Source organism: Eleutherodactylus coqui, chromosome 3, assembly GCF_035609145.1.
Source record: "Eleutherodactylus coqui strain aEleCoq1 chromosome 3, aEleCoq1.hap1, whole genome shotgun sequence".
Taxonomy (NCBI): domain Eukaryota; kingdom Metazoa; phylum Chordata; class Amphibia; order Anura; family Eleutherodactylidae; genus Eleutherodactylus; species Eleutherodactylus coqui.
Window position 1 is genome coordinate 124,745,116 of NC_089839.1, and position 27,941 is coordinate 124,773,056.

Here is a 27,941-nt window from a genome sequence, read left to right on the forward strand (position 1 = left end):
CTGCAAAGTGTGATTTCTGCTTTTAAATCTCCCGTGTTTCCCTATGGAACCTTCTTTTATCGCACGGCAATGCACACACTTGGGTTGTGATGCAATTTTAACATTAGAAAGTCCTATTGACTTTAATCATAAAAGATTGTTTTTTGTTGTTTTTTTTTTATTGCGTGCGTCAGCAATGCGATGCAAGATTATACTTAAAAAAATAAAAGCTCAAAAAAGCGATTTGTGCTGTGATTTTCGCAAGGCAAAATTGCGATGATCCATGTGGAACTAGCCTAAGTGAAAACTGCTTCCTAACCGCACGGATAAAGGAAACCGGCAGCAGCATCATGGAGGACAGATATACCTGTGAAAAAGTACTAGAGGCATAGATTAACCTTCATATTTACCATAGGTTTCTGGGTATGACTCAAAACTTTACTTCTTCCTTCCTCCCCATTTTCACCTTTTGAGGCCGCAACCCTTATGATTTTTGGGGAGACAAAAAAACATTTATTCGTCCATTGATATAGTTTTGTGAGGACTTGTTTTTTGTGGGACACCTTGTAGTTTCTACTGGTATCATTTTGGGAGTACGTGTGACCCTTTTCATTGCTTTTAATCAGTTGTTTTATTTATTTATTTATTTATTTATTTAGGAGACTGAGTGAGCAATGCTCAATGCGCAATTTTTTTTAATTTTTTTTTTAGCTGACCGCGTTCACTGTGCGGGATAAATGTGTTTCCAATGAAACATTTGTTGTTGGTTTGTTGTTTTTTTTTTTAATCTTCTAATTTTTTTTGTCCCCGTAGGTAACTTAAACTTTTGATCCCTCATACAGTATAATGTAATACCTCAGTACTGCATTATACTGCATTTTGACAGGCAGTCTATGAAGGCATGCTTTGTCAGCTCACTGTTTGGCGAATTATCACACGGAAGGGGTTTCCAGTTGAGGTTTGACTGACTGCACTGACACTTCTACCACATTTATTTCTCCATTGTAGCCTGTATCAAACCCTGTCTTGCACCAACTGCTGCCATGTCCTTGGCAAGTTTTACTGTTCTACACCAGCACATTTGAACTACAAAATGAATCTGTACAACATTGATAACTCTGTTGTTTACAGGTAAGTGTAGTGCTCAAAAACTGTTTGAGAGATGACTTGCTTGGCTGTTGATGAAGAGAAAATGTAATGCTGTAATCTTTCAGATATACGCTTGGAGAGGATTTTCAGCAAGTAATCCCCTCATCTCAAGCCCCAGTCACCCTCGAGATATGTCAGTGTTATGAGGAAGAAATTGAAAAGGTAATAAATATAAAGGAAAGTGGTCATCTTATCTATTTGATGATAAAAGTTGAGGTAAATTTGTTTTGTACTCCTAGATACACCTATGCTGAGGTCATCTGACCTTGACACATCCCTGCTGAGTAGCCAGTATGTTGGGAAATGGGACAACATTTTATCAGCATTGACACCACCCATGAAGATCAGCTGTTTCCTCTGGGGTGCTTTTTTTATTCTTTTTTTCTTTGAGGTTTTGGGCAAGAAACTCTAAAGTAATTATCAGGATCTATAGATAGCTGAACAACCTATTTTGTTTAGATTCAGCACTCTTACAGATGGTGAACCCTCACTCCTGCAGGTACTGGTGCATCTTGTCTCCACCAGCAGAACAGGTGGAGACAAGCTACATGCCCACATCTACGCCCACAACTTGGGATTGGCTGGGCACCAGAATGCGTGGAGGCAAACTGCACACCCCCGACTTCTGATTGGCTAGCCTGTAGCACCCACAACCCTTAGCGCTGCAAACATACCAGGGTGGTTGGTGGAGGGTGGAAGCAGTGCCGGATAGTTGACAGCGGCAGCGTCCCGAGCGGGGGAACAACAGCAGCTGCTGCTGCCAGTCCTGGGCAGAGGCGCCCAGCACCACAGCGGGGGTCCAAGAACAGCTGGCCCTCCGTTCTTTGGCATAGCCGAACAGCACAGCGCTGGAGCAAAGTGCCAGCTGTTAGTCCTGTCCTTGGCAGAGCTGCCAACTGTCAGTGCAGTCCTCCACATAGCCGGCCAGCCACAGCGCCGGAGTGGAAAACAGCTGTGAGTCCGGTCCTAGGCATAGCCGGCCAGCAGAAGCGCGGGAGCGGCTTGCAGCTGTCTGTCAGTCTGCTCCTCCAGTCGGTTCCTCAGCTTAGCCGGCAGGAGTGCCTTGGAGCTTGCGGGACCTGACATACTATGTGCGGGGAGCAGCCAGTCCACTGCTAGGGGCGTCGCCAGGCCAAACCATGTCTCCACCCCTAGTTCCAGTGGAGACTAGATGCACCAGTACCACTCCTACGTAGATGTATCATATGTAAGTTAATTCAACCCCCTCCCTCAAAACACATGATGCACATGTATATAAGCATTGGGAGGTACCTCAGAGAAGAGCAGCATACAGGGTTTCAATAGCACAATAGTCAGTTTTAAAAGTTCTTCATCTTTATTCAATGCACATAAGCTTGACAATGTTTCGGCTGGTACTCGCAGCCTTTATCCAGTCGCTGAATACTCAAAAGCCCACACCAATATATACACCTCCGTTAAAAAGTATACACCAATCAAGAAACATCAAATAAAAAAGGGCCCACGCACTCAGTGTGAGCCCTATAGGCCACTACACCTCAGACGAAGATGTGCGTTATATGTCATCATGGCAATGTTTAAACGGAAGAGAAATTTGCCTAACTCGTCATCCGGGACTGCCGGACTGGTGTCCACATTATGTCACAGCTCCCGCAATATTGCATGTTTGCTCATAACCAACATGGTGGCTGGAACGCGCGGCGCACTAAAGCACATGCGCAAACCCCAGCCTCAAGTCAATGTACATGGGCTGTTCTAACTCACCCAACTATGTCATCCGATGGGTGTTCCAAACCGCATGCACGTCATCAGGAACAAATCTCGCAGCGTTATGTCTCGAGCTGTACTATCCGCAGCAGACTACTTTAGCAACATTGAATATTGTGCATGTGTGGGACATGGCTTACAGACCGTCAGTCCTCTAACTCCTCATCCCCATCAAATAAAAAACACACATAGGAGTGCTGAGTACATGTCTCTCTCAACATATGGCGAACCATTTGCAAATTCTAAATAGCCTTACACAACAGTCATCCATATATCACATGTATAGGGTATTTTTTAGTGTCAAATGTAAATGGAATCATCATGTCAAGTTCAATAATGGCTTTGGACATGAATATTGCACAAAAATTGTCCAAAACACTCTAATTGACACAAAACAGAACCAAGTCATATGACACCACCTGGATTGCTGTCAATTTTATTTTATTCCAATAGGGCATATATCCCAACTGCTTCACACATATGGTGCACCAGATGTCGAGTGAAATTAGCATACTAGAGCAATATATTCCACAAAACCGATGTGCCAGAGAATGCATATTTAATGAGAAAAGCCATAAGTCCGTACGCGTATGTCTTCCACATATACAGATCAATATCAAATCTATCGCCATGCATCCGAGCATCTAAGGACAAAAAGCTAAAAAACATGCTTAAAATCGAGAATATTGCACGCAATAAGAAAATTGAACAGAGCATAAACAATTCCCCATAGACTGTTAAATTACATAAGGTAACGGGTTATATTCAATGTTTAACCCTTTCGGCTAAATGTGTCTAATTGAAAAATCCATCTTGCCTCAAACGCGCATCTTTTTTTCTCTGCTAGCTCCCATGATGCTGGAGGGTACAGAGTCTATTACTCTCTATCGCAGTTTGCTAACTGAATGTCCAGAGGACACAAAATGCTTGGGAACCTTGACGGTTTTAATACTGCTCTTATGATTTGGCTATGCACTTCTGTACCTCTGTAGTTGTGTCTCCAACATACAGTAAGCCGCAAGGGCATATGATGACATAAATCACGTGTCGATGATTATTTAAAATGGCCCCTAATATGATATCTAGCCCCTGTATGTGGGTGTGCAAAAGTGTCACTCCGAAGGAGGTTACCACATGAAACGCGAACCAAGCATGGGAAGCAGCCATCTTAGGCAGGTGCCAATAATCTTTGAGATGAGTCAACACCACTGTCCCTAAAGTTATGGACCAGTTTATCCTTTAGGTTGCGTCCCCATCATGGGTGGCAAATTAAATTCCGCAATATCCGGGAAACAACCTGAAAGGACATGCCAATGCCTTCTAATCGAATGCTTCACCCGATTACTGATTTGGTCCATACGTTTAAACGAATGGGATAAGTTTCTCGCTCCTGTCTCTAGATCTAGTGGTCAGCAGTGAGTCCCGTTTTACTTTCCTGACCCTCAAATTTTGTCCCTCGTAGATGACTTCTAGGGTAGCCTCTTTCAAGAACTTGTCACCCATAATGGCCAGGCGTCTCTCCAGAAACTCATCGTCAGCAATCCTGGAGCAACTGACTCCAAGGCAAGGTTTTGATTAACTCTGGAGGGTGATTACTATGGTAGTGTAGAAGGTTGTTACAGTCTGACGCTTTTGAGTACAAGTAATAATAATCTTTATTTGCATAACGCCAACATATTCTGCAGCGCTAAAGTCAATACGTATAGACGTCCCTTGCTTAATAACCATTACGTCCAAGAACTGCAAAGAATATCTGAGGGACACCAGAGTAAACTTCAACTCTGGACGGATATCATTTAGTTCCTGATGGAACTCTGCTAATTGATCCTCTGTTTCATTCCAGATGAAGAACACGTCGTCAATGTACCTCCACTAAACCTGGACTGAGGTCCAGGATGGGGAGGCACATATCAGCATGTCCTCAATGTACCGCATAAACAGATTGCCGTGTGTGGGGGCCATATTTGACCCCATAGCAGTCCCTCTCCGTTGGCGGTAAAACCTCTTATATAGAAAGAAGTTATTCAGAACTAAGGACAACAAGGTCATGACAAATTCCACACAGCCATTGGAGAGGTCAGAACTCTTTAGATAATGTTGGGTAGCCAGTTACCCCATCTCGTGTTGTATGATAGTATAAAGAGAGCCTCCAATATGGCCCCCTCACCAATTGTGAGACCTCGTACCTTCACCAAAAAATCAGTAGTATCCTTGCTATAGGATGCTGCCTCCATCGCAAATGTGGAGGCAGCATCCTATTCAGGAAATGGGAAGTGTTGTTAAGCAGTGACCCGCTACCGGAATGATGGGTTGACCCGGTGGTTTTCAAAGATCCTTATCTATCTTCGGTAGTGTGTATAAATAAGCGACCAGAGGAAAAGCCAGTAACAGAAACTCTTGGAGTTGCTTGTCAATCCGTCCCACCTGCAGTGCATCATCCAAGAAATCTTAGTTCATTTCTAAATCTAGTAGATGGATTGTTAGAAAGGAGCTCATAAACAGATTCTTCTGCTAGTTGGCACATGATTTCCTGGTGATATTTGGTGTCTAGTACCACAATGGCCCCACCTTTATCAGCCAGACGAATGGTAATACTTTCATCAGCATTGAGGTCTCTCAGCACGTCCCATTATTTTTTGCTCAGGTTATGTTTGCGCTTGAAGGTGTACTCATGAGCCCTTAGTTGCAATAAATCTCGCCTAACCAGACTAGAGTAGGTCTACACTGCATGGTTGGCCTCCAGGAGCTGGAATCTGCTGCTGTTGCACAGTGCAACCCCCACTGACGTAAATGTGTGACGGGGGTTGGACTGCGCATCACCAGACAGTCCAATGGATAAATGATTAGCAGAAAGACTTTAATTTCAATTTTTTTAAAGAATGCTCTACAGTCAATATCTATCCTAAACCAGTCCATCTTGGAAATGGGGCAGAAAGATAAACCCTTTGATAAGACTTTAATCTGGTAGGTAGATCTTACAAAATATGTCATATGTGCATTGTGGTGATTGCGTGGGTGCAAGAGCCTGGCAGTAATTGACAGCTGGGCTCTTACTTTAATGGTAGAAATTGGATATTTCTCCAATTCCCCTCATTTAAACTGTTTGATATTGCAGTCAGTAGCAATAGCACCATCTGAGTGCATAGGGATTCCTTATTTCAACACTCCCTTAAAAAAATTTTGAAAGAAAATAACACCCCACACAATTGGTTTTACCGCTTCCATATCAACCTGAACTATAACTGTATCACGTTATTTAACCTGCATGGTGAACGCTGTACTAGTAATATCACCAGAATTTTACATTCTTGCAGGAGTTTTCATTTATTCATTTGGAAGTTCTTTGCCTACAGCTAACCAATTTTTCCAAAACACTCCTCCTCATTAGCTTCCCTTTACCCGGCTTTCTACTCTGCTATGGCTCCAGCTAAAACTAAGGTCACCAATAGTATTTTTGTGGAAAACCTCTTTTAATGATAGAGACCTCTTTCAGAGTCCTTTTTAGTAGATGCTTGGTTCCTACCAGAATCGCCCATGGGCTTCTGAGTTACCCATCAAACTGTTTCTGCAATTTCTAATCCCCCGAGAATATGCTTTATCTGGTGGTCTTGCTTTCATGTAAAACCGCTCTTAATTAGAGTTTATCACTCAATTACTCTGTAACAGGTTGTAATATACGGTAAAACCAATGGGAAGCCCTCTTGATTTGTTGTGCCCCTCCTCGAATCCAATGTCCTGGAATGTTGGTCACATAATGCCAACCCTCTAAGTCAGTGGTTCCCAAACTGTGCTCCGTGGAGCCCTTGGGCCTCCGCGAGCGACAGTCAGAGGTTCCGACTGAGGGTCTCAGTGGTGGCAAACCTTTGGCACACATGCCGATGGCTACTCGCCACTGTGGTGAAGACCGGCTGGGGTGCCGCATCTCCCTGCCGGTAATCAAGCAGTTTGGTGATTCTGGTGCACACTCTAACATCATTGTGCACCCGGGATCTTCCTCACCTGAGTCCTATACTCCTTAGTTCTGCAGGAGAGGACAAGGGAGGAATTGTTTCGAGCTCACACACTGCTGTCAGTGTGCACCTGGGATCAGCACCAAGAAGAGGAGGACTACAAGGATGAGGTAAGTATATGGGTTGGTACTGGTGCTACTGTGGGTTTATTATCACGGAGGTGATTAATATTATTACTGAGGGGGTTAATATTACTCCTGGGGCCACTGTGGGGGACGCTATTGCTGCCGGGACCACCAATATAGGAGGTTGCTATTGCTACATGGGGCAGATTTGCTGCAGAATTTACAGCAGCTGTAGCAGCAAAGTCGATGAGATTTTGAAAAAATGTGCACAAAAACCGTGCAGATATTGACATGTAGTGCAGGATTTTATTCCACAGCATGTTAATTTTAAATATAGTGTATATAAATAACCCTTCCAGTGCTCCAGTGTTCCTTCATGGTTTTCTTATTTAAACGGCCCTGTCCTTTTTATAACGACTGAGATAAAAAAAAAAACCTCCCTTGACCACACCCTCTGTCCTGCTTTGGGGCTCCACGCTAAACTTTTGCTTCAAAAAGGGCTCCATTGCCAAAAAAGTTTGGGAACCCCTGCTCTAAGTGAAAGTGAGGCGGGGCTCACTTTTGCATGTAAATTACATTTTCAGAATCTTTAAGTTGGAAAAACACCAGTTTTACAGCATGCCATGGAATGATATTCCCGTCACTGATCGCTCCACAACAAAAAATGGCCAATAAAATTTGCTTACAGGAATGTCTCATGTTCAATAACTACACAAGGATTTTCAGTCCCCAAATTCTAACATTGTAGCAATTTACCTTACCAAAGAGACTAAACGTCAATTTATCTAAAACATTTAGTCGTGCTGGTAAATTGTCCTCTTCCATATCATACAGAATTGCAAGCCAAAATTCAATCCTTTTCGCTATGGTTGTCTGGATGCAATGCCTGTAGTAACTAGCTTTTACGGCTACATGTGAAAAGATGCTTTTACACAACATGTCATAGCATTGGTTGAGGAATTCCAAGTGTAAGGCTCGCTCTGGTTGTTTATTTTCTTGGGTTCCGTTCAAAAGTGCTATTAATATGCACCACATTTTCATAAGATATGCATGGGCGACCCGTGTTTGTCCTTTTACAAGTGGCATAGAAAATTTGTTGAAATTGGTTACAAATTGGCTTCAGATGAGGCTTGTTTTTGGAACCGACGCCATTGCGCTTGAACAATGGATTCACGCTTGAAAAACTTTCTCCTGTGGTGTCACCATTTTTCTGTAAACACAAAACGGCTCCCCAGTGTGGCAGAAATGGAACTTGCTGATATGCCATAAACTTCTTTGAAATTTCCTCTTTGGTAATGAGGATTGTATACCTGTCTTGTTTGTAATTAGATCCCCAAATTAGTGGATACAATACTGATTTCTTTCTCTTTTCTTAATTTCAGCAAAAGGTACTTTTAGAAATGTCATTGGATAGACTTTCAAAGCTGGAAAAAGAAGTTTTGCCACCTCCTGAGCAGGATTTCTAAAAAAAAAAAAAAAAAAAAAATCTCATGGGACGTAGTCTTTGTAAAGTGACGGCAGATTGGCATTCCTCAACCACAGTTGGGCTGAGTGATCTACTGTGAACTTGTGATGCCAGACTGTTACACAGCCTTTCCTTCTGTCACCTCAGAGCCTATTCTGTAGAGCTGTGTTCCCGAACTCCAGTCCTCAGGAACCGGCAACAGGTCATGTTTTCAGGATTTCCTCAGTATTGCACAGGTGATGTAATTATTGTTGGTGCCTCAGACATTACCACAGGTGTACTCATCATAGGATATCCTGAAAACATGACCTGTTGGTGGTTCCTGAGGACTGGAGTTGGGGATCCCTGCTGTAGAGTATCATTATCTGATATCAGGGTAGAAAACAGCAGTGTGGATCGGTTCCCGTTCTTTAGAAGAATATTTCTTCATGTACATTCTTGGTGCGTTTATAGTTTGCTTAGAACGTAAATGTATGTTATGATGATTTATGCCTTACAGTGACTGCTTCTGATTATTTTGTTTTGGTAAAGTCCGTTAAAACATAGTTAAAATAAAATTTACTGCACTCTTGAATGTTGTGGCACAAAGATGGAAAACTAATCATACCTCCCAAGCACCCTGGATTTCCGACACAATCATGGAAGCCTTTGCTTGGGTACGTTTGCAGTGGCAACTAGATGATTACAATTGAGAAACTATTTAACAAAAAGTTATCATACAAAAATATGCCCCTGTGCAGGCAATGTATACCTGTCTATACTAGTGTTATAAACGTTGCAATATCTGTTTGGTGTCCAGTCTTTTAAATTTATAGAACAAGCTAGACAATGTCCATTATATTCTATATTTGTGTCCACTCATCATATTGAAATTTGCCTCCCAAAATTTCATCTACCTGGTTCAACTCTTCAGTTTGCACATAAAGCGTACGCTTTTTTGTTTTAACAATATTTCACTTCCATGCTCGTCTCACTCCAAAATGATTGTTATGCAGCATTAAGGGATTTGATTTGCCTTTTACTGTAAATCTGCATCATAATATTGCCTAAAATGATGTCTGATGAAAAACGTGCTGTATGTACAATGGAGGAAAAAAGCCAAACTGTATACCTCAATCGATTAATTTCCATAGCTCGCTGTATGACCGCACACCTCAGATTGCCTCCAACAACTCCCTCCCTCACAAACTGGATGAGAAAAACAGTGAGTGATTAACTCTTTAACGACCTATTTGTCATGGAGAGCAAGGGGTTGCATGAAGCTGATTAACAGTCATGGTTAGAGCTAACCATGATTATGACATTTTTAAGTGCTTAAGTGTCATGGAGAGGATCAGAGACGGCAGCAAGCAGTGTGAGCTCCGCTTGGCACCATCGCTCCAGAGGCGACTAGTACTGTGTCACAGGTGATATAACCACAGGAGTCACTCCTGCACTTACCTAGGACGGCAGATATGACTAGGTAAAGAACCAGCAGGGCTAATCCCCTACGCCTGGAGGAATTTGTTACTCAGCGCGGGTCCCCTCTGCCAATGGCTGCGAGTGACACGCCCACTTCCAGCTCCTCATCGAATGAGAGGAGCGGAGGAAAGATTGTCCGCAAGCAGCCAGAGACGTGGTGAGTCTAGACACTACAGGGGCCCTGTCAGAGGAGGCGGCGCTGGGGACTGTCAGAGCAGAGCGGCAAACGGCTGCTGCAGAGTCTCTCGCTAAAATGGCGCTGACCACGCTGCCTCGGCAGTAACAGCTCCCCTTCAGGCAACCCTGGAAAACAAAGGCTAAGACTGTCCAGTAATGAAATCACACAGGCTAATGCAAACCCTGTAGCAGCTATGGAGGATGGGATTGTAAATCTCTCCTCTACAGACTAACTAGCCACTGAGTTGTTTTCTTTAATGAAAGAAGCTATCATAGCACTAAGACAATATACAGGCAGACTTTAAAAGCTTCTCCTCCAACGTAAATGTATCCGTTCTAGAGATCAGTAACAGAGTGTAGCATGCAGACAGCAAGATGGAGAAAGTGGTGAAATGCCATAACGAGCTTCTGGATGCACATTAGAATCATAGAATGGTAGAGTTGGAAGGGACCTCCAGGGTCATCTGGTCCAACCCCAGTGCAGGAGTCCCAAACAGATATTTGTCCAGCCTTTATTTGAACACTTCCATTTGAAGGAGAACTCGCCACCTCCCTTGGTAACCTGTTCCACTCATGGATCACCCTCACTGTCAAATTTTTTTTTCTAATATCTAATTTGTGTCTCCTCCCTTTCAGTTTCCTCCCATTGCTTCTAGTCTTTCCTTGTGCAAATGAGAATAGGGCTGATCCCTCTGCAGTGTGACAATCCTTCAGAGGCATTATGCCTTGGAGGAAGTAGTAGTAAAGTTACAGAGCGAGCTTACAGATTTTGGAAGACAGAAACAGCCGTAATAATGTAAATATCTGGGGTATCCCAGAGTCTGTCTTCACAGCAGAGAGCTCAGGGTATTTGACACATCCTATGCAAAAAAAATCCTTCCTGACATCTCTGAACTGGACTTAAAAATAGCTAGGACGCATAAGCTGCCCCGACCTAAGTTCTTGCAAGATTTCATCCCGCGAGATATTGTAGCATGAATCCATTATTATAACACCAAAGAAGCGCTAATGGTAGCCACAAGAAAATGACTGTGTCTTCCAAGCCCATATTCAGATATACGTCTGTACATAGATCTCACACACGCTACAATAGAGGCTCGGAGAAGCTTTGCAGGGGTCACCCTAGTTTTGAGACACGCAGGAATTCCATACAAATTAATAGTAACAGGAGAGCACTACCCACATCCTTCATAAATGTGCTGAAGCTGCGCTGAGGGCTTGGGTCATTCCTGTCCAGACCCCTAGGAAAAAACCACACAGGCGCCAGACCAAAGCGCCACCAGCCACAAAGAAACCAGAGATGAGGAACACCAGTCTGAGAACTCTTGTCCTACCCTCTCGTACAAGTCACCTGTAGAGAGATGCATTGGCTAGTATACGGAGTTTATACCTAAAACAGCCTTTTTACCCCCCACAAATATGCAAGCGCAGTTAGCTTGCCTTGTTCATTTTGTACTATACTGTACCTTTTTTAATCTTTTCCTCTTGGGTCAAATGGCCTGCGACACCAAGCCCTTAACCCCTTTATAATGAAGCCTGTTTACGCCTTAGTGGCACAGCCAAATTTTGGAAATCTGATGTGTCTCTTTAACATAGAATAACTCCGTAAAGGTTTTGCATGGTCCAGAGATTCTGACATTGTTTTTTCACCACATATTGTACTTCATTTAGGTGGTAAGAATAGACTGATTTAGAATTTGTGATTATTTATTAAAATTTGGAACTTTTTGGAAAAAAGGTGTGTTCACATTTTCAACTAATATCTCAAATATATGCATACTGTTCAAATTTTTGTTGAGATATATATTTCCATCTGTTTATTCTGGCACATATATAAAAAACTTTGTGGTTTTTTTTTTTTTGTTTGTTTGTTTTTTTTTGTTAACCATTTAGGAGATGTACAAATTTAACATTACTTATCAACATTTTGAGAAACACTTTGTTTTCCTACACCAAGCCAAGATGACCCCATTTTAAAAACTACACCCCTTAATATATTCACTGAGAGGGGTCATGAGTATTATGACCCCACATTTTTTTCCCCAGGAATTAATGCAATTTAGAGCAGAAAAAATAAAATTTCATATTTTGCAAATATATCATTTCAAAGACTTTTTTTTTTTTATAGTGCACATAAGAATTTACACCCCAAAATGGATGCCCCTGTTTGTTCTGTGTTCAGAGAGATACCCATTGTGGCCCTAATCTTTTGTGTCTATGCACAAGTGGGCCCAAACCGAAAGGAGCAGCCGATGGTTTTCAGAATAGACCATTTTGCTTGAAGATGATTTAGGCCCCATTGCCCACTTGTAGAGCCCTTAAGCGGCCAAAACGACAGAGAACCCCCACATATGATCCCATTTTAAATAACTAGACCCCCTAACGAATTTATCTAGGGGTGTACTGCTTATTTGGCCCCAGAGTCTTTGAAAAATTGCCAAAAAATTGAAAATCGTTATTTTTTTCATCTGCTTTCCTTAGATTCATTCAATTTTTTTTTCTGTACAGCACACATATAAATGAAGATTTTCCCCCTATAATGGATCCCCCTGTTTGTCACATGTTCATAAATATACCTGTTGTGGCCCGGATGTGATCTGTGAGGGAAGATGATTTATTTTTGCTTTTACATCGTCCCTGTTATCCATTGGATAACAGTGATCACATGACCGGAAACCGCATACAGCGGTCCCTGCTGACCTCTCTCTGCTCCAAGCTGCACATGCTGACCAGGAGCAGAGGGATTTCAAATTCCCCAGGGCGCGAGCCCTTCTGCCCATCGGGCACAAATGCGCAGAAGGTGAGGTCCTGAAAGGGCCAAATACCCGGGGGACATCGTGGAGGATGCACGGGAGCATTTTCACCTCTCCTCATGGATCGGATCCATAAGGGGAGGTGAAACTTTAACTTTATTCAACAGTTTTTTTTGTGATCGCCGTTAACCATTGGTTAATGGCGATCTTGGGCCTGGTGACCGGTCCCTGGTGGCATCTTCTGTCTCCCGGCTACCTATAGGTAGTCGAGAGCCAGGAAATGTTAAATTTCCTGGGCTTCTGCGCTTGCGTTGGAAAATTTTCCTTGGCGCCCATACGCAGGACACGGCTGAGGCTCCGTTCCAGAGCAGGACCTCACCAGGCATCGCGGAGAACCTGGGTGCGACGTTTCAGCTACCCTCATGGAAGCGATCCGTGAGGGGAGCTGAAACTCTCCTTTTTGCACTTTTTATTTACTTTAATGCGATTGGCGATATCCATTGGATAGTGCCTATTGCATTACCAGGGGATGTTCCCTGAAGTCTGGGATGACAGCTCCAGGTTGTCGGCTATCTCCGGTAACCAACAGCATGGCGCTGTCACTTCTACAACCTGTAGGGCTTTAATCCTTAGAGAATGCATGTTTTTACGTCCTCTAGGATTAAAGCCCACTTGGACAGGATGTAAAAAGCCAAAGGGGTTAAAGATATGTCCCAGACTTCCTCAGCAACAAGTGTGTGGGGAATTTTGTACCCTTCTTTGCCGCTCTTGAGCGACTTTGTTTGATTTTTTTTTTTTTTATTTATTTACAGGTCACATAATTTGTCTGAAATGAGCCAAACCAATGTGAATATGGCTATGAAAATCCTTTCTTTAAATGCCAACGGCTTGAATTCCGCATATAAAAGGCGATCGGTCTGGAAAGAAACTATAGCGTGCAACGCAGATATAGTATTTATACAAGAGACACATTTCAGGGGACCTACATGCCCGACAATGTCACACGAAATATTCCCACAAGTAATTTACAGTATGTGCCCCCAAAAAACAAGCAGGCTCGCTGATAGCATTTAGAGATGATGCTAAATTTGCGATTGAGTTACTGACGCTTGATCGTAAAGGCAGATATTTAATACTAGTTGGCTCCTTGAGAGGCACACCCGTAACAATAGTTACGCCCCTAAGTCAAAGCAAATCCAATTTTTAAATAAGAACATCAGAAAAGTCAGATGCCTGATGAAGGTGGCAATGATCATATGTGGGGATTTTAATGTGGTCCCTGACAGAGCTTTAGACACCACAGAGCACAAAGAGGTGGCCCCATTCTTGACGCTTGGCTGCAAAAGAAACCGTTTGACACATTTTGCTGCCTTAATGCCTCAGTGAGGGAGTACACTACCTACACTCAAAGGCATAGGTTGTTCTTCCGAATCGACCTGTGTCTTGTAGACAAGGAACGCATTACCTCAATAAATTCAGAGATCCGCATATCCTCACGGTTAGACCATGCACCAATAATGGTAACCATGCACATTGAAAATACCCACCCTTCACACAAATTATGAAGAAATGACACCTACGTAATGCAATGCCCGAAAAAAAAAAAGGCTATACAACAGGCACGAAGAGTCCTTTGAACTCAATGACACTCCAGGTATAAATCCCACCATTTTATAGAGCGCTCACACACATGAGAGGTGTTCCCATAAAGAAGGGAGCCAAATCTAAAAAGAGGATAGCTGGGGTGGATGCCCTCCTCTCCAGATTCGAGCTACAGCGCCGTCCCTCAGATGATTCTTACAAGTGACCAACGGCTACACTACTCTGAAGTGGCAGTAACGATCTCTCTGACGTCACTGAAGGGCCCAGGAAGCTTTTTAGCTGAGTATTACAAACTATTTTCAGGATCACTGACTCCATATGTTCGTAACAATTTCAATGAGACTATGCAACAGGACTACTTCCGTGAGATGTTGCAGGCTACAATAGGTTCTTTTCCCATACCCTTATGAATAAAACACACCACCCAAACTACCAATAAAAGCATGCAATGTAAAGGTAATTAAACCAACAAACCCTTCAGTAAAACCCTACTCTTGATTGGTGGACACAGCAGGGGGATACAGGTGTCAAATTAAAGGGGTTGTCCCGCGAAAGCAAGTGGGGTTATACACTTCTGTATGGCCATATTAATGCACTTTGTAATGTACATCGTGCATTAATTATGAGCCATACAGAAGTTATTCACTTACCTGTTCCGTTGCTAGCGTCCTCGTCTCCATGGTGCCGTCTAATTTCAGCGTCCAATCGCCCGATTAGACGCGCTTGCGCAGTCCGGTCTTCTCCCTGGTGAATGGGGACGCTCGTGCCGGAGAGCTGGTCCTCGTAGCTCCGCCCTGTCACGTGTGCCGATTCCAGCCAATCAGGAGGCTGGAATCGGCAATGGACCGCCCAGAGCCCACGGTGCACCATGGGAGAAGACCCGCGGTGCATCGTGGGTGAAGATCCCGGCGGCCATCTTGCTAAGGTAAGGAAGAAGTCGCCGCAGCGCAGGGATTCGGGTAAGTACTAAACGGGTTGTTTTTTTTAACACATGCATTGGGTTTGTCTCGTGCCGAACAGGGGGCCTATTGAAAAAAAAAAAAAAACCGTTTCGGCGCGGGACAACCCCTTTAAGATTAGCATAGTATACTACTTGCATATCGCTGTGGCATGTCCTGCCACCTAATCACGACGTCCATGGACCCCCATAGTGCATGCACGGGATTACATACAAATGTATGCGATATCGCTCTCCACTACATCATCAGGGAATGCCCTCCTCCAAGCTCGATGCCGCTCCGGCGCGTGCATGGGCTTCCCTATTCTGGTGCGTCCTCAAATGCTTACTGCAGTCTCGTCGGCACCCCCTGTATTGCGCGGGCCATCCGCTCCAGCCACGCCTCCCTCTGACGCCATCCAGGACGTGTCAGTGAAGGGAGGAGAGAGCCTGTCTGTCATGCAACACATGATTAAATACCTAAGTGTTCCATCTAGACCCCACCCCATAGCGCTATATATAGCTCTCAGGGAATCCAGATTCTAAATGCATATGTAGCTTAACCCCTTGTGTGCCACTGTATGATGTATCAACGCAGTCCCTCATAGGTATGTTGTGTTCTGTTCTCCATTGGAGATCTTAGCTATACCATGTATCAAAGGGACCTGTTGTTTTATCTCAAGTGCTGCAGGGAACCATATATATCATGCCACACGTGATATGCACTTTAAAAAAACGTAGTTTATTGTTGACAGCCACATAACAAAGAGGAGAACATAGATGCTCAAGCAAATCCCACTCTGCTCACAAAATGGTTATAATTAATGTAGTCAAAACACTGTAGGTGGAAGATCACCCTGTATCCACTCCCTCTGATCCATCCAACGTGAGATCCATCTATAGATTAAACAAACAATACATTTAAAAAAATCTAAACAGCAAGTATGAACATACATCAAGGTGATAAATTTAAATTTCCTTATATTCAAACAGAATCTCTGCAAACACAGCCTACGGGTGCGTTCACACGAGCGCATAAACGGTGCGTTTTTGCGCCCAATCGTATAAACGTGACCATCTGAGGCATTGGTTTCCAATGTATTCGTTCGCACGGGCAATTTTACGGCGCGTAAAAACGGCAACCCGAAAAAAAAACGGAACATATGCGACCGAAATACGCGCCAACGCATATTCAATGGCCGAAAAGATAGTTTGCAAAGTAGGAACAAACGATAATACGCTTTCTAGCTCTGGTCATGATCGCCGAAAAACGTTCTTTCCGGCGATTAAACACTGCTCACGTGCGAACGTAAATACGCCTACACTCGTGTGACCGCGCCCTAAGTTATATATGACAATTGGTTGTAATCAATTTATAATCCTCTCGGAGCTAGTGCATCGAGTTCAAAAAATCCATCTAGCCTCCAATAGTTTCAATTGACGTTCTCTATCGCCACCTCTTCGGTTTGCTCTCACTGTGTCAATTACCATAAAACGTAATTGGCTTACCGTATGGCCCAGGTCAGAAAAGTGTTTAGGGATCGGTAGATCCAATTTTCGCGTTCTGATATTACTTTTATGATTCGCAATGCGTTTGCGGACCTCCGTTATGGTTATGGACGGCCCGCGCAATACAGGGGGTGCCGTCGAGACTGCAGTAAGCATTTGAGGACGCACCAGGATAGGGAAGCCCATGCACGCGCCGGAGCGGCATCGCGCTTGGAGGAGGGCATTCCCTGATGACGTAGTGGAGAGCGATATCGCATACATTTGTATGTAATCCCGCGCATGCGCTATGGGGGTCCATGGACGCCGTGATTAGGCGGCAGGACATGCCACAGCGATATGTAAATAGTATACTATGCTAATCTTAATTTGACACCTGTATCCCTCTGCTGTGTCCACCAACATTGCATGTTTTTATTGGTAGTTTGGGGGGGGGGGGGGGGTTATTCATAAGGGTGTGAGACTGTGTATGGTGTTGGGACTTGACAAAGACCACAGATTTACATGGTCGAAATGTCTACTGCATACTGGGCACAATAAAGTTGTTGGCTTGATGAACATCCCCGAGTGCTGCTCCATTTCTCTATCAATTTGGCTTTGGACTGATCCAGGAGTCAGGATCGGATTGGAAGCGTACAGTTTCTACCCGATGTAAGGTTCCTCCCTCTTACATTGAGGTCTGGTGTGTGGTGTGGTCTACGGTGCTTTTTTTATAGGTTCTTTTCCCGGTTTAGGCAAGACTACTAATATACCCACGAACCTCAGACTAATTCTACTTTTAAATACAGATGGCAAAATATATGCGAAAACATTGGCGAACAGACTACTGAAGATTCTTCTCAATCTCCACACCGATCAGATAGGTTTTGTCAAAGGCAGGCAGGCTTTGGATGGCTCAAGGATCTTGAATGTCATGAACACAGCGGAGGCCTCTCTAGCATCAACGGTAATGCTAGCCCTTGATAAAGAGAATGCCTTCGACATGCCTCAAGATTATGCCCTTGAAACATTTGAGTCGATTTAGCGTTGGAGGGGATGGGATTTGTAGCATCCAGGCCCTGTATTCCAATCCATCAGCGAGGAAACCATGTCTGACTCCTTCCCCATAACCAATAAAACTAGATAGGGGTGCCCGTTCTCACAACTTCTATTTGTCCTTATAGAACTGCTAGCAGAGACCATAAGATCCTCAATGGAAATTATAAATATCCCTTTAGGACATAGACAGCATAGGCTCAGTTTGTTTGACAATTTATATATTCCTGACCTTAACCTGCCCCTTGGAGTAGTTAGAGCTGCCCAAACCATACTTGGATCAATTTAGCAAAATCTCCTTTTATAAACTCAACACCGGGAAAATGCAAAGCATGGGCAAGAACCTGAGAAAATATCTCAAAAATTTAATCCCAGAGGGAATTCCCCTTTTGCTGGCAAGAAAGGATTATCTGGGGACAATCCTGACACTCTTCTTTACGGACCTAGAAAAAGAAAACTACCCTCCACCCATTATCTCTATACAACAGCAACGTGACATTCTGCCCAAACTGGGCCCAACTTGGTATGGCAGAATTATGACACCTAAAATGGAAATCCTGCCTAAGATATTGTGTATGTTTAGAACACTACCTATTCCTGTTTCTAGATTCACCTTTGCCAAAGTACAGAGCCAGTTTTCAAACTTCATATGGGGAGAGAAGAGGCCTCACTTAGCTGGTGCAGATGTCTCCAATATCCATGCCTACTACATATCTATTACTCTCAATAAAGTTAAGTTTTGGATGAGCAGAGGGAATAGGCCATGTTGGGTGAGAATGGAAGAGAGATTCTTACGAGGAAAATAATTGAAGTCGTTACTATACACTCTATCCTTGACTGTTATGCCAGGTAGTTCAAATATGGCTACGCTCATTAAATGGTTCCCCCCTCCTATGAGGTAGATAGTTGAAGCATGGAAGGAACTTGCACACAAATTAACATCCCAAGAGCCCATAAGTAAACCCACACTGCATTTGGAGGTTCTAGAGCACTTTTTAACTAATCTAGAGAGGCTATCAAAATTGGGATTATTCGCCCTGGAAAAAAGACTAAGAGGCAACCAAATAACTATGTACAAATACATTGGGGGACAATACAAGGATCTCTCCCATGATCTTTTTATAGCCAGGAATGCGAAGGTAACAAGAGGGCGTCCGCCATACGTCTAGAAGAAAGCAGGTTTCATCACCAACACAGAAAGGGTGTCAGGATGGGCGGCTATTGGGGTCGCCGTGCCCGCACTGCACACACCATCACTCCTGTGGCGGGTGTGTGGCGCAGGGGGACTCCGACGCGGGTCACCACTCCTGGCCGCGTGGCTCCGATACGCCGCAGGAGTGCTGCATCTCCGCTGACCTAGTCTGGTCTGCTAGTGCTGAGGGAGGTTCTCCCTGCACTCTCTGATTATGCTGCTGCTGTCAGGCGCTCCACCCCAATCAGCTGCTGGGGCGGGAGCTCTGACAGCATTTAAACCCCTTAGTTACCTCCATACACTGCCAGTGTTTGTATAGGCTTCCTTGCCCTCACCAGCGTTACCTTGTATTCCTTATTAATAGTGTATTGACCTCGGCTTTCCCCCGGACCTGACTTCGTCTCCTCCTTTATGTACTGCGTTTTTTCCAGACTGACTTTAAGTGCTTGACCTTGGCCTGCTCCTGGACTGGGTTGCTGTTCTGCCTTGTGCTTTGCTCTGTTTCCAGGGATTGTGGTTTTCCCCATCATTCCCCCTAGCCAGTGTAGGGACTGTCGCCCAGTTGCCCGCCTGGGGTTAGCCAGGAGTGGAGGCAAGTAGGTAGGGACAGGGGTTGTGGGCTACGTGGCAGGGACCCTCGACTTCTGCTTGCCCTGGTACCCTGACAAAGGGGTTCTTTACCATAAGAGCAGTGAGACTGGAACTCTCTGCCGGCAGACGTGGGGAAGGCAAAATTGGTAGAGAAGTTTAAGAGGGGACTAGACATCCTTTTAGAGCGCTATGATATTACAGGATATAGACATTAGGTGACCAGCGCGGTTGTTGATTTCGGGTCTTGGAGTTGGGTAAAACTCAAACGTTGCTCCAGGGATTATTCTGACTACCTTTAATGGAGCTGTGACAATAATGAACTGGAAGAAGGGGGGATTGATGAAGGGGGGAGGGCAAAAAGAGAAACAAGGGGGTAGTCAGTGTAGCTAGCGACCTGGGTCTAAGTAATGGGAATGGGGGTCGAGCAGGGGTTGGGGTTAGTACAGTGAGAACTGGCAGAACAGCCATTAGTACCATTAGTAGCAAAATGAAGTTAAAGAACAAAAACAACCGTATAAACTGTATGGTTACGAATGTAAGAAGTCTGATCATCAAAGTGGGTGATCTTGAAGCGAGAATGATTGATAAACTATGATATCGTTGGAATAAGGGAAACATGGCTTGATAAGTGCAATTGGGCAGTGAATTTACAAGGTTACAATCTCTTTAGAAGAGACTGTGGGGAACAGAAAGGGTGAGGGGTATATCTGTACGTTAAATCCTACTTAATGCCAAGGCTACGGGAGGATATAGGGGCAGGAGATGAACACGTGGAATCTCTGTGGGTAGAAATACAGGGAGAAAAAAAATAACAAAATCCTGATAGGGGTTTTCTATAAACCACCAAAAGCAACAGAAGAAACTGACATTACTATTAAGGCAGATAGAAGAGGTGTCAACCCGCAACGAAGTAATTATCATGGGGGACTTTAATTATCTAGATATAATATAGGAAAACGAGACCTCCAAATCTCACAGGGGTGACAAGTTCTTGAGAACAATTAAAGATAACTACCTTACCCAACTGGGTAGAGGGAGGGCCACTCTGGACTTAGTACTGTCATTCAACAAGAAGCCTTATCAGGAAGCAACAAATAAACTAAATTTGAGTAAAGCAAAATTTCATCAGCTGCTATTGGTAACATTAATTGGGACAACATCCTCAAAAATAAAAATACAGACAACAAATGGGATAAGTTTAAAAAGATCCTAATCTGGGAGCGTGGCTAGCTGCAGAGACGGGAGGAGACAAGAGGTCTGTGCTCCGCCAAGAAGCCCTGTAAAAAAGCTAAATTAGCCCAGCAAAGTTGGACATAACACAAAAAAACCCTCCCCTGCACTCCCTAAAGCTGTGCAGTAAGAGGGAAAGAGAGTCGGACCCCTCTAAAACCGCTGAAGAACAGGCGGCCTACCTCGAGGCCCAAGACTCTGGAGTCTCCCTGCTCTCCACCCTGCGACCAGAGAGGCCACCCACTAAGCCGTCGCAGGGAGACCACCGCGCTGCGGGAGGAAAAGAGGAGCCGCCGGCCCCGCTACGGTGCTTGCGGAGAGGAGGGAAGACCCGAAGCCGCAGACCGCGACACCTGCAACAGACCCCCACCGTAGCGCAAGGCAAGCTACGGGACAGCCCCTTTGCCTTGGGATTGGAGATCAGAGAAGAGCCGTGACCCCACACCTGCCAGCAACGCGATCTAAACCCTGGGCACCCGGCCAAACAGATCAGTGGCTGAGGACTAAGCGCCCCCCAGAACACGCAGTAGGCTCTGATAAAGCAGCGGAGGATGGAGCGACACAGCGGTAGGGGAGGCAGCAGTATCCTGACACTCTACTTGAAAAGGTGAGAGCAGAAGCTCCCTAACGCCTCCTTGCATAGACCCATAGAAGTAAAGCAGGAAAGAACTTAAACATACTTGCTTAGTAGCTGAGCTTCTCCCCGTTCCGGCTTGGGGGCACTGTCGGGAGCCGTGCACCGCACTTCTCTGAGGCCACGGCCGCCGCCCAGTGGTGAAACTGAGAACTACAACGCTCTCTACATTTCCCGAGAGCACTACTGACACCTAGTGGCAAATACCAGCACTACGCCCTCAACCCACTTTCTTCCTTTTTCCTCTCTAAGCTACTGATGCCACCTAGTGGCCAGCGCTGATAATATACTCTGCCACAACTTATACAAATAAGCAACAAAGACTGCAACTGGCGGAACTGATCCGGATCCGCGAATCACCCGTCAACCCAAACTAACAGCATCTAAACTTATGCCGCAGAGCCACCAAGAACCCCCGCCAAGCCAGAGGGACACATACACGGTCACAATGCTCTTTTCTTATATGTGACCTGTGCTTCATCCCGTCCTGGTCATTTTGATGGGTCCCGAGTCGATACCACACCACTATGCCAAAGAGAATTAACAAGCAGAAGAAGTCACGACCTTCCATTTCCCAGAGCACACTTCCGGAACTCTTCTCAAATTCTCAACTCACCAACTCCGAACTAGAAAGGCCGCAGATACAGGTGTCAAATATGGATGAAACAACACCACCATCACTGGGAGACCAACCCACTTCCCTGCCATCAACACTGGACGATTCCTCACTCACCGCCTCTGATGCGGCGCTCTTCTTATGTATACAACACCTATTTAAAGCAGAGCTGTAATCCCCGCTTCGAGACATTAATAGCCAGATTCATGACCTGCAACGCACCGCCGACCTGGAACATAAGACAGACGACATAGTGGAAGCTTTAGATCAGGAACGAGCCAAAGGTGAAGATGTCTCTGAGCAGATAGAAGCTCTAGAATTGAAGTGTGAAGACCTGGAAAACAGAAGTAGATGAGCAAATATCCGAATCAGAGGCATGCCAGAGACAATCACCAACCTCCGTGAAGCAGCAACTAACTTATTTTCTGCCCTGCTACCACAAGTATCTCAAGATAGCCTACGTATCATCCGTATCCATCGGGCCTTGAGTAGACCCAACAACCCAGATCTACCAAGGGACATCGTCCTCAAACTCAACTACGACGAGATGCGCGACCAGATACTAGCAGCTGCAAGAAACCTAACAGTGCTTCCGGGCTTATCACCAACCGTCCAGATATATGCGGATATCGCCCCAATCACCCTGGCTAAAAGAAGGAACATAAGACCTATTACCCAGGCGCTACATCCGCTATAGATGGAATTTTCCTTTTGCACTGAATGTCAGAATCAACCAACGAACATATAATCTCCGAACACTAGAAGAAGGAAGACGCGCCCTGGAGGAAGAAAGAATCCCCTTCTACACACCGAATGTCGCTACTCCCAGAGCCCAAAGGCCGACTAGGACCTGGTCGACGGCTGGAACCCCGCGTCGAACCCAGCATCCGCAATAGAACAGCACCTCATTCAACAACAAGACACTACGGTACAACCATATGCACCTCGCCGAGCCACCAGCAATAGAGAAGGGGGAAATACAGGGCGCAGGTTATGTTAGCAGACTTTAAACAACTAAAGAGATTCTAAGGCTCACCCCCCTGACCCTCCAAACAAAAAAGCTGTGAGGGTCTGTTCCTCTTCACAAGGGACTAAACTAGGCAATTGATCACCCAAAGGCTTGCATATAGGGCCATATATACTGTGACTGTTCTGTCCAACTACCCTCAGAATATATATGACATATAGTCTGGCCAATATTAAATTTAGTTAATGTTTGAGGCCTGTGGATGTGTTCAAATCTCTAACCCTGTTTTTTTTCTAGCCTTATTTAGCACCAGGACGGAATGGAGGCATTTGTTGCCCACTCCGCTCCGGACCTTGTGAGTACCCCACTTAATATGGGGGACACTCCCGACGTCAGGAATACCTTGGGCCTACAAACCCAATACACTGTTGTTATGTTACTGTTACCTACAAGCTCTCCCAAACATTTATCTCTATCTAAGGCAACACCCCCAAACCACCACAATACGTACCTAACACACTATGCAGGACTATCTGGGAAAACAGCCTGCCTGAGACAAGCAACCATTAAATCAGAACCCCCGCGGCCCCAAATAAGCAGAAGCTACGGGGACGTCTACCATATGTTTGTGCCCTCAATAGCACCTAAAAAATCAACAAGATAGTAGTTATCCTTTCCCATAATGTCAAAGGTTTCAATTTACCCATAAAACGATGTAAAGCCCTGGCACAATACATGAAACTTAAACCAGACATTATATGCCTACAGGAGACCCACTTCTCCTCCACCTCCGCGCCTACATACTTTCACCCCCAATACTCTAAAATATTCTCTTCAACTGCCGCCAAGAAACATCAGGGAGTTACCATCCTTGTGCACAATGCCCCCCCACTAAATGTCACCCAGGTAGAAGCCGACCCACAGGGCAGATTTCTTATCCTACAGGGTTCCCTCTACGACAATAAAATAACAATAGTTAACTCCTACGCCCCTGTCACAAATCCACATAAAATTTTTACTATGGTAGCTAACAAACTCCGAAATATCCCAGACTCCCACTTATATTGCATGGGAGATTTTAACATGGTGCAGTCCCCCTCCTTAGACCGCTCTCACTCAGGCCCGGACAGACTAAGCTCAGCGCAGCGAGCCTCATTAAAAACGGCATTAACAGACCTCGCAATAGCATCTGTGCGGAGGGAGAAACATGGAGCACAAAGAGGTTACACCTTCTTTTCCCCACCCCATAAGTCCTATTCTCGCATAGACTGGACCTTAATATCTACCTCGATCCTCCCGGCATTGGTCCAAGCCTGACACATCCCGTGCGCATGGTCAGACCCTGATATAGTCATGACCCATCTCCTAGACCACCTCCCACGTACACACTCGGGAAGATGGAGACTTAACGAAGCTCTCCTTAAAAACCCCACATCTCACGCTAAAATGACAAACTCAAAACCTATTTAACAACTAATGTCACCCCCGATTCACAATCAATCTGGGTCTGGCTAGCACACAAAGCGTTCATGAGGAGACAGATCATCAAAATTGCATCACATACTAAGCGAGAGAAAGCTGGAAAAATAACTGACCTAGATAGACGGCTAAGCACCTTGGAGCAAGCTAACCAACAGCTCCCAAGCCTAGCCTTAGTTAAGGAAATAAGAGACACAAAGCTTCAATTAAACCTACTCTACACATCCCAAGCTGAGAGAGCCCTCCAGTGGATGAAGGCCCACTACTACCGGCTGGCTAACAAACCTGATAAATTACTAGCCGCCAAACTCAGGCAAAAAGAGAGGCTCAACACAGTCTACTCTATACGATCCAATAACGGGACATGCACCTCAAATCCCCGCATAATAGCCCAGACATTCCGGGAGTTCTACAGCTCTCTTTACAAACATAAACCACAAAGACACCCATCAGCACCACAAACCTTCTTGGAAGAAATCTCCCTACCTCAGCTAGACCCTAATCAACAATCCGATCTAAACCAACCCATTGCGACAGAGGAGGTGGAAGAAACCATAAAAAAACTAAAACTGGGCAAAGCCCCGGGGCCGGACGGGTTGACTGCCCTCTATTATAAAAAGTTTGCAGAATCCCTGAACCCCTAGCCCGTCTATACAGCGATATCCTACTGGGAAAACACATACCCAAAGAATTCTTAGACGCCCACATAGTGGTAATCCCTAAACCCAATAAAGACCACACCACCCCGAAGAACTACCGCCCCATCTCTCTCCTAAACCTTGACTATAAAATATTCACTAGCATCCTCGCCACCTGGCTAAATAAATTCCTCCCCATCCTGATCCACAAGAACCAAGTTGGCTTTATACCCACGCATCAAGCCCCAGATAACGTTAGAACAATTTTGAATCTAATCCACATCTCACAAACTCAAAAGTCCCCACTGCTCCTCCTAGCACTTGATATAGAAAAAGCATTCGATAGCTTGTCATGGGAGTATCTATTTGCGGTTTTAGATAGGATGGGTATGAGAGGCCCTTATGTGGCGGCCCTGAGATCTCTGTACTCCCGTCCGTCTGCGAGACTGAAGCTTCCCAGCTCAGAGAATGACTCGATCCCTATCCAGAGAGGGACAAGACAAGGCTGCCCACTATCCCAGGCCCTGTTCGCACTCGCGATGGAACCCCTGGCCTGTCTAATCAGACAAAATCCGAACATATCGGGTATTAGATGTGGGGAAAGAGAATCTAAACTGAATCTCTCTGCAGATGATATTCTACTATCTCTTACTAGACCCCTAACCTCCTTACCCTATCTGATTAGATCTCGTGACGCCTTTGCAGAGGTGTCAGGCTTACTGGTCAATATGGACAAGACCGAGGCTCTTTATATCAATATTCCCAAGCAGACAAAAAAGCTGATAGAACTCAATTTTGGGTTCCACACTCCCCCACACTATCTAACTTACTTAGGTATAAAACTAACCCCCGAGCTAACCTCACTATACAGGTGGAACTACCCCTCATTATTTAAATCTGTTAAGACAGATCTGAAGAGATGGGACCAGCCCACCTTGTCCTGGATTGGACGCATAAACGCTATCAAAATGACAATACTACCACAGCTACACTATCTCTTCAGATATCTCCTCATTAACATCCCGGTGGCAGATCTGAAAGAGATCCAAAAAGCGGCTTCCCAATTTATCTGGAGGGGAAAGAGACCAAGAATCAGACAAAATATAATGCATTACCATAGACGGGTGCGCGGACTATCGGTACCTAACTTTCAAAAATATTTCACGGCGGCCCAATTGTCTCAGATCCCCCCGATATTCGCAGGGTCGGGGGCACCAATTTGGGCAGAACTAGAGGCCTCTATGATTGCCTAGGTAGACCTCCATACAGTCTTTTGGGATAGGGGCTTCAAGGTCTCGACCTTGCGACTACTGTCCCCACTGACAGTTCATATTTTTGACATCTGGAGAAAAACCAGATTCAAATATTCCTTGATGACAGATTTTCCGCTCCTTTTACCTATTATCCCTAATCAGGACTTCCCTCTGAGTACCCAACAGGGGGCTTTCAGGTGGTGGAGAAACAAGGGAATTACACATCTACACAGATTCCTACAGTTTCAAACGCTCCTTAGCATTCCCCAGATCATTGAGAAATATAACATACCCAACAACCGATGGCTCGAACTCCACCAGATATAGTTTTGTTAGAGCATTGTTACCTAGGTCGGCATCTATAACCAACAACACCACATTCGAAAGGATATGCCTATGGACCCCCCTTCAATCAGGGACCATCTCCTGTCTATATGCATCTATGAACCAACCCCCTCTCGACAAAAAACTCCCGTACATGATTAGATGGGAAAGAACCTTAATATTCCTCTCTCGTTGCCACGTTGGCATCATTGTTGCACATTTGTATCCAAGGGCAGCCATCAGGTGACTTTGGCAGAGACCTCAATTAAGATTCTTCACAGATCCTACATGGTCCCCGAAATAACCAGCAAATACGATCAGACCCGCTCATCGTCTTGCTTTCGAGGCTGTGCGGAACTAGGCTCTGCCGCGCACACCTGGTGGACCTGTCCGAGGGTGACATCCCTCTGGAGACAGGTCGCTGGCCTAGTATCATCAGTGATTGGCAAGCCCTTTGACCGATCCCCAGTGACGTGTCTGCTGGCGGATAAACAACTAGGCTTCAACAACCAACAGCATAAACTAGCCCAAAACATCTGTATGGTGTCTGGAGTATATATAGCCTCCCAATGGTTATCACCCGTATTGCAGATAGGCCCGGTCAAAGCTATAATTTCGCGGATGATGGCATACGAGAAGATATCAGCCATCAGAGAAGACAGGATGGATTTGTTCTTGAAAACGTGGCAGCCGTGGTCCGACTACTTAGGAGTTCCAGGTCTCACTGAGGCCCTTCAGCGATAAGTTGGGGAGGGGAGAGCGTTATAAAGTAACCCTGCAGAAAGTATAGATAGCAGAAGAACTAACCCCACAAACACACTACACGGTCTACGGAAGGTGTTGCCTGAAAATTTGACTGAGCTTGTTTATGTTATGTTTTGTTTTCTAAACAATTTCATCTTAAAATCCCCCTGCAAGGGGTATATCTATAGTTACTATATTGTAATAATTTGAGAAAAATCAATAAAACTATTTGAAACTAAAAAGATCCTAATCACCTCATGTGAACAGTTCATACCTTTTAAAAATAAAAGAACTGGAAGTAAAAGAAAACCATTGTGGCTCTGAGAAGGATATATGTATGTATATATATATATATATATATATATATATATATACCCTCGTAGGTAGA

The 27,941-nt window shown here is 44.8% G+C and overlaps 1 protein-coding gene across 1 annotated transcript in view; it reads left to right on the top strand.

Annotated features, from left to right (window-relative positions):
* Nucleotides 1–9,199, top strand: part of LOC136620944 (protein Mis18-alpha-like) — a 142,388-nt gene extending 133,189 nt beyond the window's left edge. The window contains exons 3-5 of the mRNA XM_066596052.1: nucleotides 988–1,110; nucleotides 1,194–1,290; nucleotides 8,332–9,199. Of these exons, the coding sequence (XP_066452149.1) occupies nucleotides 988–1,110; nucleotides 1,194–1,290; nucleotides 8,332–8,415 (304 nt within the window). The 3' untranslated portion in view covers nucleotides 8,416–9,199. The remainder of the gene's footprint in view (nucleotides 1–987; nucleotides 1,111–1,193; nucleotides 1,291–8,331) is intronic.
* The last annotated feature ends 18,742 nt before the right edge of the window (nucleotides 9,200–27,941 follow it).